Source organism: Hemiscyllium ocellatum, chromosome 39 (assembly GCF_020745735.1).
Source record: "Hemiscyllium ocellatum isolate sHemOce1 chromosome 39, sHemOce1.pat.X.cur, whole genome shotgun sequence".
Classification (NCBI taxonomy): Eukaryota; Metazoa; Chordata; class Chondrichthyes; order Orectolobiformes; family Hemiscylliidae; genus Hemiscyllium; species Hemiscyllium ocellatum.
Genome location: NC_083439.1, coordinates 22576580 through 22591837, shown reverse-complemented (window position 1 = coordinate 22591837; position 15258 = coordinate 22576580). Strand labels below are relative to the sequence as shown.

General features: G+C 39.5%; 1 protein-coding gene across 3 annotated transcripts in view; it reads left to right on the top strand.

Moving 5' to 3' along the window:
* The first annotated feature begins 7558 nt into the window (after window positions 1-7558).
* Window positions 7559-15258, top strand: part of tcf12 (transcription factor 12) — a 332010-nt gene continuing 324310 nt past the window's right edge. For all 3 annotated transcript variants that reach the window (XM_060853127.1, XM_060853128.1, XM_060853126.1), the window contains exons 1-3: window positions 7559-7904; window positions 8658-8750; window positions 9347-9419. In XM_060853127.1, the coding sequence (XP_060709110.1) occupies window positions 8679-8750; window positions 9347-9419 (145 nt within the window). In that variant the 5' untranslated portion in view covers window positions 7559-7904; window positions 8658-8678. The remainder of the gene's footprint in view (window positions 7905-8657; window positions 8751-9346; window positions 9420-15258) is intronic.

Below are 15258 nucleotides of genomic sequence, written 5' to 3'. Positions count from 1 at the left end.
GAATGTAGTGTCCTGTAAAGTGGTCACCCAGTCTGTGTTTTGTCTCCCCCATGCAGAGTAGATCACATTGTAAGCAATGAATGCAGTAGTCTAGATTGAGTGATATGCAGATACATTGCTGCTTCACCTGGAAGGTGTGTCTGGTGCCTGAGGTAGTGAGGACAGAGGAAGAAAATGGGCAGATATTACACCATCTGCGATTGAATGGGAAGGTGCCGTGGGGATGTTGAGAGCTATTGGGAGTGGAGGAGGAGTGAGCCAATGTGCCCTGGAGGGAAAGACCCATTTCCTGTACTTCTGCCCTCACCCCTTCTCTTCCCAGATACAACATTAAGTGTGTCCTCCAGTCCTCACCTACCACCCCATCAGCATCCATATCGAAACATCCATTAACCACCCTATCTGCTACCTCCAGCAGGATGCCACCATATGACACATATTCTCCTCTCCTCCCTTGTCAGCCTTCCCCCAGGCCCATTCCCTCCAGGATACCTTGGTCCACTCCTCTTTGCTCCTATTTAGTCTATTTGTGCAGTTACATATCTCATGATAACTGTTTCCTTCTTGCAGTTAAATGAAAGGCTTTTAACAGTTAGGGGTCAGCTTAAGAGATCTTTAAGGTCATAAATAGAGTTACCCAAGTGCAATTTGCTTTCCCTCCTGAGCTTGAGAAGTATAGTGTGACTATCCTCTCTTCAACCCCCTTTCGTTTTCTTAAAAATTCTCTAACCAACCTGCTCAGGGATATTATGGCACACCTCTGGAGTAGGTAGGACTTGAGCCTGGAACTTCTGACTCAAAGATAGGGACACAACATCTGTGCCTCAGGAGTTCCCCTTTTGATGTTTTACTGTAAATACAATAATTGGGTTCTGGTGCTGAAATCTAGACATCCGACATGCTGTCACACATTAGGTTGGTAGAGTGTGGGCCTCTAATTAATCCATAGAAACATCTTGTGTTTGATTGGTTAGTTGACTCACTTTATGCAGAAGTCTGGATTTGAGTCCCACATGGCCAAGGAAGATGCATTCATAAGATGACCAAACAGGTTACATATCAGCCGGTAAACCTTTCCAAATGTGGTAAACAAATGGTGAGAATGGGGCAGATTCATGGAGACAGCTATCTGATGGAAGGGAAGTTGGAAATTCTGTCATCATTAACCATGGTTTCAGATGACAACATGCATGGAAAAGTGAATGTTGCCACAACAACTCAGACTTCCTGTGTGAACTGTAACACCACCAATTAAATCAGACATGCACCTTGGAATGCATATGCTTTGAATTAAAGCATGTGCCAAACTTGTACACTGTCACGAGAAGGAAATAAGAATTTTGTAATTAATACAGCAATGGAAGTGCAACCAAAGCATCTTCAAACAATTAATAACAGTGCATCTGATTCAGTTGAACAATGATGCAGAGTTGATGCATAATAATGGACAAATCAGCTCATAATTTGCTACTTAGCTCAGAAAGAATGCATGGGTAGGTATTTTTATGAGCTCCTTGAGAAGGTCAATAATTCTGGGACAGAGGTCAATGCAACCAACCTGTGGTCCATGTAATTTTCCATGCTGAATTTCCCTACCCAAGTGCACAGAAAATATTGACTAGTAAAATGAACTCTGTCAGCATTTAATTCTCCAGGGATTAGAACACATTGAAGAAGTGAATGTTTGCTGCGTGCTTCACATGGCATTGTACTACCGTCTCGTCAGAAAACTAATATCAGACTCAAAATATTAACACTGATTCTCTCTCCACAGATACTGCTAGACCTGCTGAGTTTCTCCATCAATTTCTGTTTTTATTTCAGATCTCCTGCATCTGCAGTATTTTCCTTATTTAAAAATAGAAGCTCTGCGCCCAAATAGGAACCATTCTTTCGATTTACTTGAACACAAATGAAGAAAGGAGATTGGATGAGGCTGTAAATGACTTGCTATTTCCGTTGTATTTTTATAGGTAAAAACAATGACTGCAGATGCTGGAAACCAGATTCTGGATCAGTGGTGCTGGAAGAGCACAGCAGTTCAGGCAGCATCCAACGAGCAGCGAAATCATTTTATGTCGACTGTTTTATTAAGATGTAGAAACTGGATGATACCAGAATCATATTTATAGTGAAACACCAATCTTCTCGTTGCTGATTATGGGATCTTGCTGTGCGCAAATCAGCTGAGACTTTTCATATGCTGAAACGACAGTGACTACAAGTCAAAAGAGCTCCCTGAAGCACTTGGCAGCCAATGGAGTGGTGAAGTTCTGAAATGAATTATAGGAAATGCAAGCTAGATTTTTTTTGCAGTGAAAACTATTTAAGGCACAATGCAAGGTATTTGATTTTGTTTTAATCCAGCGAGTACCACGGAGATTCAAAACGAGCAAAAAGCTGAATTGAAATCTTCGAAAGTTGCCGGTCTCGAGAAGACTGCGGTAGAACTGAAAAACTGATGCTCAAGAGAATCATTCTGGAGGTGAGTCAAAGTCGACGCAGGACTGGGCTGATTTAACAAATTCTAATTCCCTCACTGCCAACAGGTGCCGCTAACTGCATGATTTCAAAATTGTGACAATTGAACAGAAGAAAACAACATTACTCCCTGATAACAATTCTGAAGCACAATATTGGTCTACCTCCCAGAGATGTGAGCAGAATTTTATTGAATTTATAAAAGAGTTATCCTGACAATTCTCCTCATCTATAGATAGTCTGTGCGGGAAACAGAACAAACCAAGGTTTTCGTATTTTGCAATAAAATCATATTTGGTCCAAAATGACTCGTGCAATCGACCACTAATCTTCACAGGTCCTCTGCAGTGATGGAAACAAAAACAATTGGTGATTGTACTTCACTTGTTCAGTTTTAAGGGTAGAGTAACGACTGATACGTATGTTTCCCATAAGACACGTAGTATATTATAGTTCATAATATTTTTAATCACTTTGCATCTCTGTTTCTGCTGTCTGCCATTTTCAAGTGTGGAATTTTGTAAGGATTCCCTGCGGGTCGTTCCTGTTTCATCGCCCTCTATGAGCTGGAAGCACCTTTGTTCAGCCAACAATGCAGTGACACTAGATGCCAGTGGCAGAGATCGTCTTACATAACGAACAACTTTACGAAGTGTTCCTCCTGACGCTGCAGTAATTACTGCTAATACAGAGGTACGTGAGATATTTGTAATATTCCTGTTGTTGTCAGTGCCTTTTCCTACATTTAATGACAGAAAACAAATGTCAGGCGTGAACTTCTAGCAACCTGGCTAGCTTGAACTGTATATTAAGGCAAACTTAATGATCTAACCGTATGAAAACATGAGATTTTTTTACTTAAATTACGTCAGCCAAATGTATTTTCTTAGAAAACGACAGATATCGTGCAGCATAAAAAAGGCTACTTTTTCTGACGTTTGTCTTTAATCTATGGACTGCAATGTTGATTTCGAGTAAAGATGTGTTTTATTGGCTATTGTGATATTGTAGGCTTAAGAAACCAGCGTGAAATCAGTATCAACCCGCTAATTAATTCAGGGTATAACGGGACTGCGTTGGTATGTTCCTTCTCTGGTGTAAAAATACGATAAATACATAGTTTAGTCATGGAATTCTGCAACATCGCGCGAAATCCCAAAAGATACGAATGACTTACAATTATCGTGGTCAATATTTTAATAATACGTTCAAATATTTGAATACTTGCACGCCCCATTTCGGGAGACTGTTTAAGTTCAGAGCAGAACATTCTTCGCAATTATCAATTTCAATATAATGCGTCCAGACAATTCACTAACTGTAATCACGTCTTGGCTGATTTGTTTTTGTTTAAAATAAATGAATAAGTAAATGAAATGCATGGAAACATCTGCAAAGTAGATTTAATTTTCATTTACAATTTTATTTCAGATGTGATCTCTGTTACTCATTATGAAAGTGCAGATTTCTTGACAAACTTATTGGAATATCTAAATTCACTTAATATTTCAAAATTGTCTGTTACTAAACTAAATCGTTTGAAATTGTTAGCTCTAGAGTCATTAAAAGCAACTCCATAATGAATAGGCAGATTATTGACAGGTCTACTAGGATTATTGAATAGGGGTTTTCGTCTGTTTATTCGGTAGAATAGAATACTTAAGTAAAAAAAAGTTTTTTTTTGAAATACATCATTATAACACCTGAAAGAAAAATGGAAAAATAATGTCCTGTATCTAGACACCAGATTATGTCTAATCGGTGGCTCCAAGGTTGATATCTACGTATGAGATTGGCATACGTAGAAGATAGGTAAGTGAAACTAGACCCACAGAGACCTACAAAAAGTCATTTCTGTTAATCTGTTGGGGATTTCTATTTTTTGTTAAATATCTAAATGCAAGAATCACTGTCCTAAGAGTACAACACCGATTTACACATCTGTTTGAAACGTTCAAAGTTTGATTTCAAGCCAGAGTTCAAAAGAAACAAACTTTGGGATTGATTTGTGCAAATGCAAACAATTGCCTGATGTAGTGCTCTGTTTTTTACACACAATGTAGAAATATAGTGTCGACTTGTAAAATGAGCTGAAAGAGTTTGATTCTATAATTCTCTACAGCAGCTGGAACGGGTGATTTCCAAATAATCAGACATTGACCAGAACCAAATTCCACTCATGTATAAATCTACACACAAATGCATTTTTAAAGTATGGAGTTCAGATGGGCAAAAGAATTCCCGTTTTATATGGCGCTTGCCGCGACCTCTGGGCACCAGTGGAGTGTTGTTATAAATCAGGCTTTATTTATTGTTAGAAGTGATTTGGTATGACACATCTTTATCTCCAAAGGAGCACTTTACTGTTTTTGTCGAGCAACTGGCAATTCTGTGAAGCTACTGTATAATAGAGGGATTAGCTAGCAGAAGTTGTTTTTCAAAGTGTAGCTTTGAAAGTGTAACAATTTTGCCACTCATATCTCGGATGATGCTACTGAAAACTGTATCTTAAACCCATTCTGTCAGGATTCTAATGGGAATTATCGTTGTCTGTCACAGGTTTGATCATCCGAATATACTCACATTGTTTACTTATTGCGGTGATTGAACTATCCGAACGCTTTAATTTGCTGTGTAAACTAAATAATCTATGCCGATGTGGAGCATCTTTAAATCTGAAAGTCTAATTAAAAAATTGCGGAGTTTTTCAAAGAAAAAGCATTTAATTAATTTTAAAGATTTTGTTCATGTTGAATGTCAAGGTCCCCGTTTTCGACCAGTGCCTTGCTCGCTTCTTATTTGCAGCCGCCTGCAGCGTCTGGCCGTCAGTGAAAGCAACTTCCCCAAGTCAGGGATAAGCAGCAGACTGGGGGCGCGACTCTCTGGCCCTCGAGGGTCAGAATCAAAGTGAGCAGCTCTCTCTCCCAATCTCTCCCTCCGAAGCTCTTTTGTGGTTTTAAAGAGCAGGGGATTTTGGGATAGACTGCATGGTGCCCGAACTTCCGTTTTTTTTATTTCCCTTGTTTGTCGTCACTGTTGCAATCGAGATGCGGTGTATTGACAGGAGCAATGTGTGAATACAAACAAGGCAACGCTTGTCTGCTGTCTTAAAGGTTTGAACGTCCGCCGAGAAAACTCCACAATCTGGGCCATCGGCTGTTCCTCTAAAGGGGTCACATGTTGCGTTTCACATGAGCTGTGATGGGGCCTGCATGAATCTTTCGGTTCCAACTTCTTGCCGATCGATCGCCTCCTCTTCCGTCGCTTCCCAATCGCTAGGGGATTGCTGCGTCCGGTAATGAACAAATAACCAGTTTTGTTTTAAGAGCCTGAGCAATCAAATGCGCAAACCTTAAAAAAAGCCCTGGATTCAAACCCCATCACGAATAGGAAATTTTGCACTCAAAACATCATTAACATCTGTACTAACTGGCCTTTTTTTGTCGGAAACCGAATTGTGTGCAACTTGTTCCAACCGGATAACTTTTTGGAAGGAGTCCGTTACACGTCAACAAAAGCAAAATATTACCGATGTTTGAAAACTGAAATGTTAAAAGGTAGCAGCAATTTAAAGCAAACTAGAAATACTCCCTGCAACAGACTAACGGCCAGGTCGTTGATTTGTCATTGGAGAAAGTTAAAGAGGTACAGAATTTTAAACAAGCAGGTAAAGAGGCAAGAACAAAAGGGAAGCAAGAGAGATTAATTGACGAAAGTGACGACGATGCAAGATAAAAAGGAATGGAACAAAATGAAATAAACAACGTGACTCCAAAGATGTACAGTAAATGACAAAAGATGAATCAGAAGCAGCAGTCCTGAAGTGGGGGTTGTGGATAGTTGCAATAGCCCAAGCACATCCACCTTCTTTAGAAATTGCAAAAGTGCAAGTTATTTTGTCTTAAATTCAAAGATAATTAAACAGAGGATGAAACGCTTAGGACCCTTTTAATTCATTGTATGATTTATAAGTGCTGCTGGCAAACTGGTGTCTTCTTCCATCACCCAAATCGAATTCTAAAAAATGTTGAAACAAAAACAAAACGTTGAAACGACTCGTGGGTTTGACAGCATCTGCAAAGAGAAAACGAGAGAACTTTCAGGTCAATGACCTCCGTCCGAACTGGGAAAATCTAAATTTCGATTTTCGTTCAGTTTGGATGAGTGATTGATCTTCCTACACACAGCTCTTTGTTTCACACAGCAAACCACAATTTTAGCTTGCAACAGTACACGATTTAATTAAACTTTAAGTAGCCTATTTCTTAGAATATGCAATTTATTCTAAAATAAGCTCTCTGAACAACGAACAAATGGAAGAACAATTCAGGCTTTTTTTGTTTTAAGTATTACACAGGACCATTTAACTTCCGTCCTTTCCAATATTCAGTCAACATTTTTCCTGATGATGAACATTTTTAGCCCTGTGGAATGGAAGGGCATGGTCTCATTAGATTCATTGGGTCGTTGCATGTGTTTAAGCATTAGAAACATATTAGTTCTTCTGAAAGATCTGAGACCCTAACATAAAATGCCCCTCTCTTTACAGATGCTGCCAAGCCTGTTGAGCATTTCCAGCATTTTCTATTTTTATTTAAGGTTTCCATATTTTTTTGCTTCTGTATTGCACGTGATCAATCCACTTGCGTCCGTTACAATAATCCGTCAACATTTTCCCTTAGGATGAAAAAATATATAATTTTTGGCCTCTTGTGTACTGTAGGAAGATACCATCTAATTGGCCATGTGTGTAATTCGAGCCCATCCAGTCATCTGCTGTCAATCAAAGCGGGAGGAAAACAGAGACCATCTCACAACTGCCGCCTCCTGCCGCGCAAACAAAGGATCCTGCATTGCCATTCGTTTCTGGTCATCCCCCCCGGTCACTTAAGAGGCCCCAAATCTGTCGGAACGTTAAAATGCACGTCGCTTAGATGGTTGGGGGTCATTCTCCATCTTTAGAAAGAGAGAGGTTAGCAGGACGGACGCCGTCCGTGCCCCGCAACCGGAGCCTGACGGGAGCACAGCTCGGAGGGATACGACGTGCTGCCCGAGCGTGGTGACGCGGTCAGCTTTCCTCCCCCCCACCCCCACCTTCTGAAAACAATATGTCCGCCTGAAGGAGCCGTGGGGGCTGATCACCGAGCCGGGGGGGACGACACTGAGGAAAAAAGTGGGGGGCGATACAGATAGGAGAGCGGAGCGGTCCCGTACCGTATTGAACGGTGGCACTCGAGCCGGCCCCGCGAAGACGAAGAGGTGGGGGAGGAGGTGTAGCGGCAACGGCGACGACGGGGGGGTGTGTGTGTTGAGAGCGGGAGTGAGTTTAAAACCTCTCTCTCTCTCTCTGTAACACACACCCTGCGGCGAGTGTGCGCTGGTGGCAGTCGGATGTTCGCTGGAAAGGGGTGGGGGAGAGCGAGGTGAGTGAGGGGTTGGGGGATCGAAGGGAGGGCGGGCTCGGCGGACAGCCGTCAAAAGTTGGCCTTGTGTGTGTGTGCGCGCGCGCGCGAGAGAGAGAGACCGAGAGGGAGATGGGGCTCGAGCGAGTTGAATGTCGGGGGGCGGGGAGGGGGGTTGACCCTGAGGGTCAGGGCTGTGTCTGTAAACAAGGCGCTAGGTTAAGGAGGAGGGGATGATGGAGATTTTCCAAAGCTCGCCATGTCCCCCCCCCCATCTGCCTTTTCAAGACTCGACTGTGTCTGCAGTCGCCCTTCAAATCATCGACAACAAACTGTTTATTTCCAATTAAACAGGGAATGCTGATCCTATCCTTATCTCCACAGCCCCCCACTTTAAAAAAAACTGGAGTTTCTGCTATACAAAACTTAATACTGATTATTTACTTGGTGTATTTTTATTTATCTTGCTTCTGCTTGTTGAGGCTAAACGGTCTTTGTTATGTGGAATAATGTTAGCGGCTTACTTATCATTTCTTGTACAGCGCTCTTATGTTTCGGAGAGTCGAATTTTCTTTCTGCAGTAGAGTATTTTCGGAACGTGATGTGGACTTTTACTTACAGGATAACTACTTTGGAGTCTTTTAACTTGTTAGTGAGTCGGAACGTTGTATTGGGTTATTTTTAGCCTCACCAATCAACCATTGAAGGCGTCTGCTGCGCAGATTCATTTTAAATAATGGTTTTGAGTAAATCGTGTCACTGTTTTGTTCTTAGGTTTAGTGAGAGTAAATCAAGATGAATCCACAGCAGCGGATGGCCGCTATAGGAACGGACAAGGAATTGAGCGATCTGCTGGATTTTAGTGCGGTATGATGCTTGGAGGCTTTATTACGAATACGCTTTTCCCATCATTTGAAAGCCATGTGGCGTTGCCTGCGTGCAGTTTAGTCAAAAGTAATCTTTTTGAAGTTTACCGTTATGTCTAGACGATTCTCATAGTTTTTCAGGGCAGGTTAACTGGAAAACTTGATCAAAGCAGTTTGAAGTATTGCCGCGTTCAGGTCAGCATAATTTTTATTTTCAATTGATGGACTTCTGCTCATCAGTGTTGTCAGATAAATGGTGGTGGCAAGCATATTTTCAAAATTTATAAATCGTTGAGTATTATGTCTTTGAGAAATTACTCATTTTGATAATTTCGTTTGCATAATTTACAGTCGAGACAATCAGGAATGGATGCAATAACCTAATGTTAAATTGTCTATTTACACAAATTTGTTTTTATAAATTTGAATGTGAAACTTAATATTTGAAATATTAAGCCAGTAATTCTTGACTGCTGTATCACAAAGGTACATGTTCTGTTATCAGGAGAGTCTGTCTTTAAGTACATTCAGTTGTGTTGAGTATACTATTATAAAATATAGATTACTAAAATATTGAAAAACGTTGTTTGTTTTTAGATGTTCTCTCCTCCCGTTAATAGTGGAAAAAACGGACCAACCACACTGGCAAGCAGTCAATTTGGTGGTTCAGGTAAGGCTAAAATATGATCTCAAGTGCTGTAGTATATATAGTTTTTCATGATTTTATTAACATAAGTGATTTTGTCTAATTTATGCTGAGATTTAGGATTTTAATTCAGGTTTCTTTGTACAGTTAGTGTCAAAATTCTAAATCCTGAAAAGTGTTAATTTTCTCGTCAGAATGTTGTTGTGCCAGCAATTGTTTGGGATGACTAAGATATGTTAAACTGCTTATGCGTACAGGTTGTATATTAATTGGCAGGCTTGAAGATGAATGCAGAGATTGTATGCAGTACTTACAACTGTAGTAAGCTCCATGTTTTGAAGTAGAATTCTGCTTTTTTATAAAGGAATGTTGTGGACAATTAAGATAAAATTTGTTTTTCAGTTTGAATATTGAATTTTAGTTTTTAAGTCAGTGATGTTTTATTGTAGAATTTGTTATTTTTAATCTGATCATTTCTGTTTAATCTAAAATGAATTTCTGAAAATTTGCAATTTTGTACTGAGATTGTCATTAATTTACAGCATTTTGTATTGTAACTTGAAGTTGAAACAGTTAACAGCAGTAATAATGGCTACAATTATGTTTTCTGCATTTGTTAACTTGCTCAGTAGAACATGCTATGCTGAGAAGAAACTATTGTGAACTTGCAGTTCATAATAAATCATTACAATTGCTAATGTATTGTAGATCTAAAATGAATCACTTTAAATTAGGCCTGCTTTTCATGTTTGAAGGTTATATTGTATTCATGTCCTGGTTGTCAACTTTGTTCAGATTGGAATCGTAACGCTACTTTTGGTACTGAGTTTGCATGAATGGAAAGTTGCATTCGTGTTCTAGATCTGATTTGAAGTAATGGCTGGCTGTTAAGTATATTCAAGGTTGAGATAGACAAAGTTATAGTCAATAAGGCTATAAGATAGGAAAGCGGGATTGAAGTTAGTAATGATTTCATTGACAGATCAAATAATCTACTTCTGCTACTGTGTCATATTGACAATTTATGGTATACCTTTTGGCAGTTTTGTACACTAAATTCTGCATTAAGATATTTATGAACTGACATGGATTCATGTTTCGTTCAGTAGAATTTTCCACCTTAGTGACATTTTTCTGCCCGTTATTTGAAGTTAATTGAAAGTACTAATTGTATGCCTGTTTGGTAGTTAGGGACATGCAAATAGCTTTGCCAGACTTACTAATTTATCAGTTTCTTGACTGAAGGCTTTTGACAGGAATAATTTTATTCCTGTATGTAGTAATGTTTCTGCTTGCTCAGATACGTTATCTTGTTTTAACTAACCTTAAATGGACTACTGGTTTTACGCTTTCTTACTTAAGGGACTACTGAGACTTTATTCTTTGAATAATCGTAGAATCTCCACAGTGTGGAAACAGGCCCTTTGGCCCAACAAGTCCACACTGACCCTCTGAAGAGTAATCCACCCAGACCCATTCACCTACCCTATTACTTGACACTTACTCCTAATTAATACACCTAACCTGCGCATCTTTGGATTGTGGGAGGAAACCCATGCAGATGTGGGGAGAATGTCAATGTGGAGTTTGCACAGTTGCCCAATGGAACTTGTAATTTATAAATTTGTCCGTTAAACCTGGGATCATGTTCACGTGTTAACCCTTTGGTTTACGTGTCACAGCCTATCCAGGTTCCAGTGGTAATTAAACCTTGAACACTAATCTTTACAAAAAACAGCACAGGAACAGGCCCTTTGGCCCAACAAGACTGTGCTGTCACATGATGCCTTTCTAATTTATTGCCTCTACATTGTTCATATACCTTTATTCCCTGCCTATTTGTCTATCTGTTAAGATGCCTTTTTAAACATTGGTATTGTATCTCTCTTAGCAGTCTCCTCTACGGCATGTTCCAGCCACTTACCTCCCTCTGTTTAAAAAAGGGCATAGCTCTTGCCTCTCCTTTAAACTTACCCGCTTTCCCCTTAAACTCATGTCCCCATATAGTTGACATTTCTATCCTGTGAAAAAGACTGACGATCCATTCTATCAGTTTCTCCTAATTTTGTAAACTTCTATCATGTTGCTCCTCATCTTTCATTCAAGTGAAAACAAACACAAAGTTTGTGCAGTCTCTTCTTGTAGGTAACGTTCAAAGCAGGCAACGTTCTGGTAAACCATTTCTGTAGCCTGTCTCCAAAGCCACCGCGTAGATAAGGTGGGGGAGTTGAAAACGACTGAGCGTATTTATAAAGTGAGAGGAGAAAGATTTAAAAGGGACCTGAGGGGCAACTTTTTCCACACATTGGGTGGTTCATATGTGGATCAAACTGCCAGAGGGAGTGGTGGATGTTGGTACAAATACAACATGTCAAAGCCATTTGGACAGGTATATGAATAGCAAAGGTTTAAAAGGATATGGCCCAAACACAGGCAAGTGGGACTAGTTTATTTTGGGAAGCATGGATGAGTTGGACCAAAGATTCTTTCTAAGCTGTGTGACTGAATGACACTCTGTCATAGTGTGGCGTCCTGAACTATACACAGTATTGCAAATGTGTCCTAACAAACTTGTATACAGCTGCAACATGACTTGCCAGCTTTCTTACTGTGTGGCCTGCCTGATGAAAGCAAGCTGCGGTATGCCTTTTTGACCACCTTTATTTACTTGTGTTGTCACTTTGAGGGAACTGTGGATCTGTACATCCAGATCCCTCTGTACGTTGATGTGATTAAGGGTTCTGCCATTTACTGTGTACTTTCTTCCTGCGTTAATTCTCCCAAAGTGCATCATCTCATTTGTCTGAATTAAACTCTACCTGCTATTTCTCCATCCAAATTTCTAGTCTGTCTATATGCTGCTGTATCCTCCTCACTATCAGCAGCTCTCTCCATCTTTTTCATCCTGAAACTTACTACTTAGACCACCCGCGTCCTCCTCAATCCATATAGATAGATAATATATCCTTCAATATAAAGTTGAAATTCAAAGATTTAAAAATGATTGACTTTGGAATACAAGGGACAGTTACTCATTGCAGTTACTATTTAAATGTCTGGAACTCGACTTTATTCATGTATGGTCTCTAATCTTGACTAGTTATTGTTTTACATCTGTGTAGCCTTTTCACAAACCATGATGACAATGCTGAATTAATCTGTTTGAGACCTACGCTAATGGTTGTTGATCGTTTAAGTAGAAACTTGCCATCTTTATCTGCCATTAGTTGGAAAATGTGTGTTCTGTCATTACTTGAAACATTCATTTCATTTTGGCTGTTTAAGCAAATTGTCTTCGAACATTTCTGCAGATTTCCTTTCTGATCTGAGTATTTATCTCTTGGCTTGCATAAGTTGCACTGTTACCCCAGTAACATTGCACAGGAATTTATATAAGAATCTCTGTCAATTTTGAATGTCCAAAAACTGCACATCACATCAGATTTTATATGTTGGTTGAATTTAGTCTTTTTATAGAAATGAAATAATTCTCCATCTGTTGGGGCACTGGTCGCAAACATAGGGCTAGGAAAAAGGTTCTCCTTAGGATGAGGGTTGAGGCATTAAATTGAAGTGCAGAACCTCGGGTGGAAATTTTTGATTATCTGATATGCATTAAGGATGGAGGAGTGGTACTATTAATCAAGGATATCATTGCTGTAATTGTATAAATGACTTTCATTTAGGATGTAGAATTGTTTTGAATGGTGCTGAAGAATGATAGAGTAAATTATGAAAATGAGGGGTCTACAGGCCTCCTCAGACCAACTACAGTGTGACAAAATATACAAAAATATTAGCTGTTTATTCGAGGGATGACCCAAATTATCAGTGATTTTAAACAAAACAGTAACTGGAGAAATTTAGTAGGTAATGGTCTGTTGGATGATAGTTCATCGAATCTTTTTGAGGAAAATTTATGGAGCAGTCTGCTCTTGAAACAGCCAGAGGGCTGGTTATCCTAGATCTTGTGAAGTGTGATAAAAGATTACTTAATAGCCTCATCATATAGCCATTTCTCAGTAGCAGTGACCAAAATATAATTGAATTTTGTGTCTGGTTTTGAAAGGGTGAAGAGTTGGGCAAAGAGTATTATTTTAAACTTGAGTAAGGGCACCTCTGTGGACGTGAAAGCTCAAATAGCTGAAGTGAAGCCAGAGGGTAGACTAAAAGGGCGGTAGTGGCAAGTGTTTAAGTGGACATCTTGGAATTTTTCTTTATAGTTGATATACTTGATATTCTAAGTTGTGGATGCACTATGTGGTTTATGAAATTTCAGGAAAGTATAAGTTGAAGACCCTTTATCAGAAATGCTCGGGGTCAGCTATTTTTTGGAATTTGAAATTTTTTAGTTTTCAGAATGTGATGTTTAATGGTGAAATTTTTAAAACTCTTATCGGAGAAGCAGACTTCTAACTAAGAACTTGCTCGGCCACACAACCCTCATGTTGCATCTGAGTGACACACATCGAGTGGGTGTCGACTTGTGTTAACTGTTTGCTCGCCTGCAGAAGGGCTTATGCCCGAAACGTCCATTATCCTGCTCCTTGGATGCTGCCTGGCCTGCTGTGTTTTTCCAGCACCACATTTTTTAACTCTGGTACTCCAGCATCTGCAGTCCTCACTTTCTCCTGCTTGCCAAACAACCTTGTTAATGAGAAAAAAACTTCACAAACAAACTTCAGATTTCAGAGCTTTTTGGTTTTTGGATGTTCAGATAAAAGATCTTCTACCTGTATCAAACTTGAGGAAAAAGGTTTTAAATTGTGCTGAGCTTAGTAGTGGATCAGGTGATTGGAGAGAATATAAAGAACAGCAGGTAACGACTAGAAGATTAACTAGAGGACAGTGTTACAGTGTATGGGGAAGCAACCAACAAATAAGAGGAGGCTTTGGCCTAGTGGTATTATCATGAGACTATTAATTCAGTGACCCAGGTATTGTCCTGAGCACCTGGTTTCAAGTACTGCCATGGCAGATGGTGGAATTTAAATTCATATGTTTTAAAAAAAAGTGTGACTTAAAAGTCTACTGATGACCATGAAACCACTTCAAGTTGTTGGATAAACCCATCTGGTTCGTTCATTTTTAGGGAAGGAAATCTGCTGACCTGGTCTATGTGTGACTCTAGACTCTCAACAATGCGGTTTACTCTGAACAACCCTTTGCGCAATTAAAGATGGGCAATAAATAGTGGCTTGGTGAGCGATGGCCACTTCCTGCGAATGAATAAAGAAAATATGAAAAGGGATAGTGTTTCTATAGGTATTGGGAAAAGAGAGCAGAACAAATCCTTGAGTGGGTGAGAATGGAAGGCTTATAGCTGCTCAGAGTCATTGGCAGGTGAAATTAATAAAGATTTTGCTTCTGTCCTCATGATAGAACATACAAACACATTGCAATCAGAAGATAAAATTGCGGGAGGAACTTGAAATTAATCTCATAAGGTATGAGAAAATTGAAGCTGTGAGCTGACAAGTTCTTGGGTACTGATGAAGTTCATCTGAGGGTCTTGACGAGGTGGCTTATGAGATGGTGGAAGTGTTGATAAGTTTCCATATTTGCTTGATTTTTGAAAGATTAGTTGGACTGGAAAATAGACAACATAACTCCTCAATTTGAAAAGGACAGTCAGAAGGCAGGAAGCTAAAGGCCCGTTACCTTGATGTTATCTTGGTGGAGGTGTCATCATGGAGATTATATCTAGGTATGTTGAAAAACTCAAAATTGCTCAGGAAGAGTTACTATGGATTTGTGAAAGTGAAATAATCTTTCAAAGAAATCCAATAAAATTTGTTAGAGTAGCATACACCATGGATAAACAAGAGTCTCTAAATATACTAGACTTGGATTTCCAGAATTC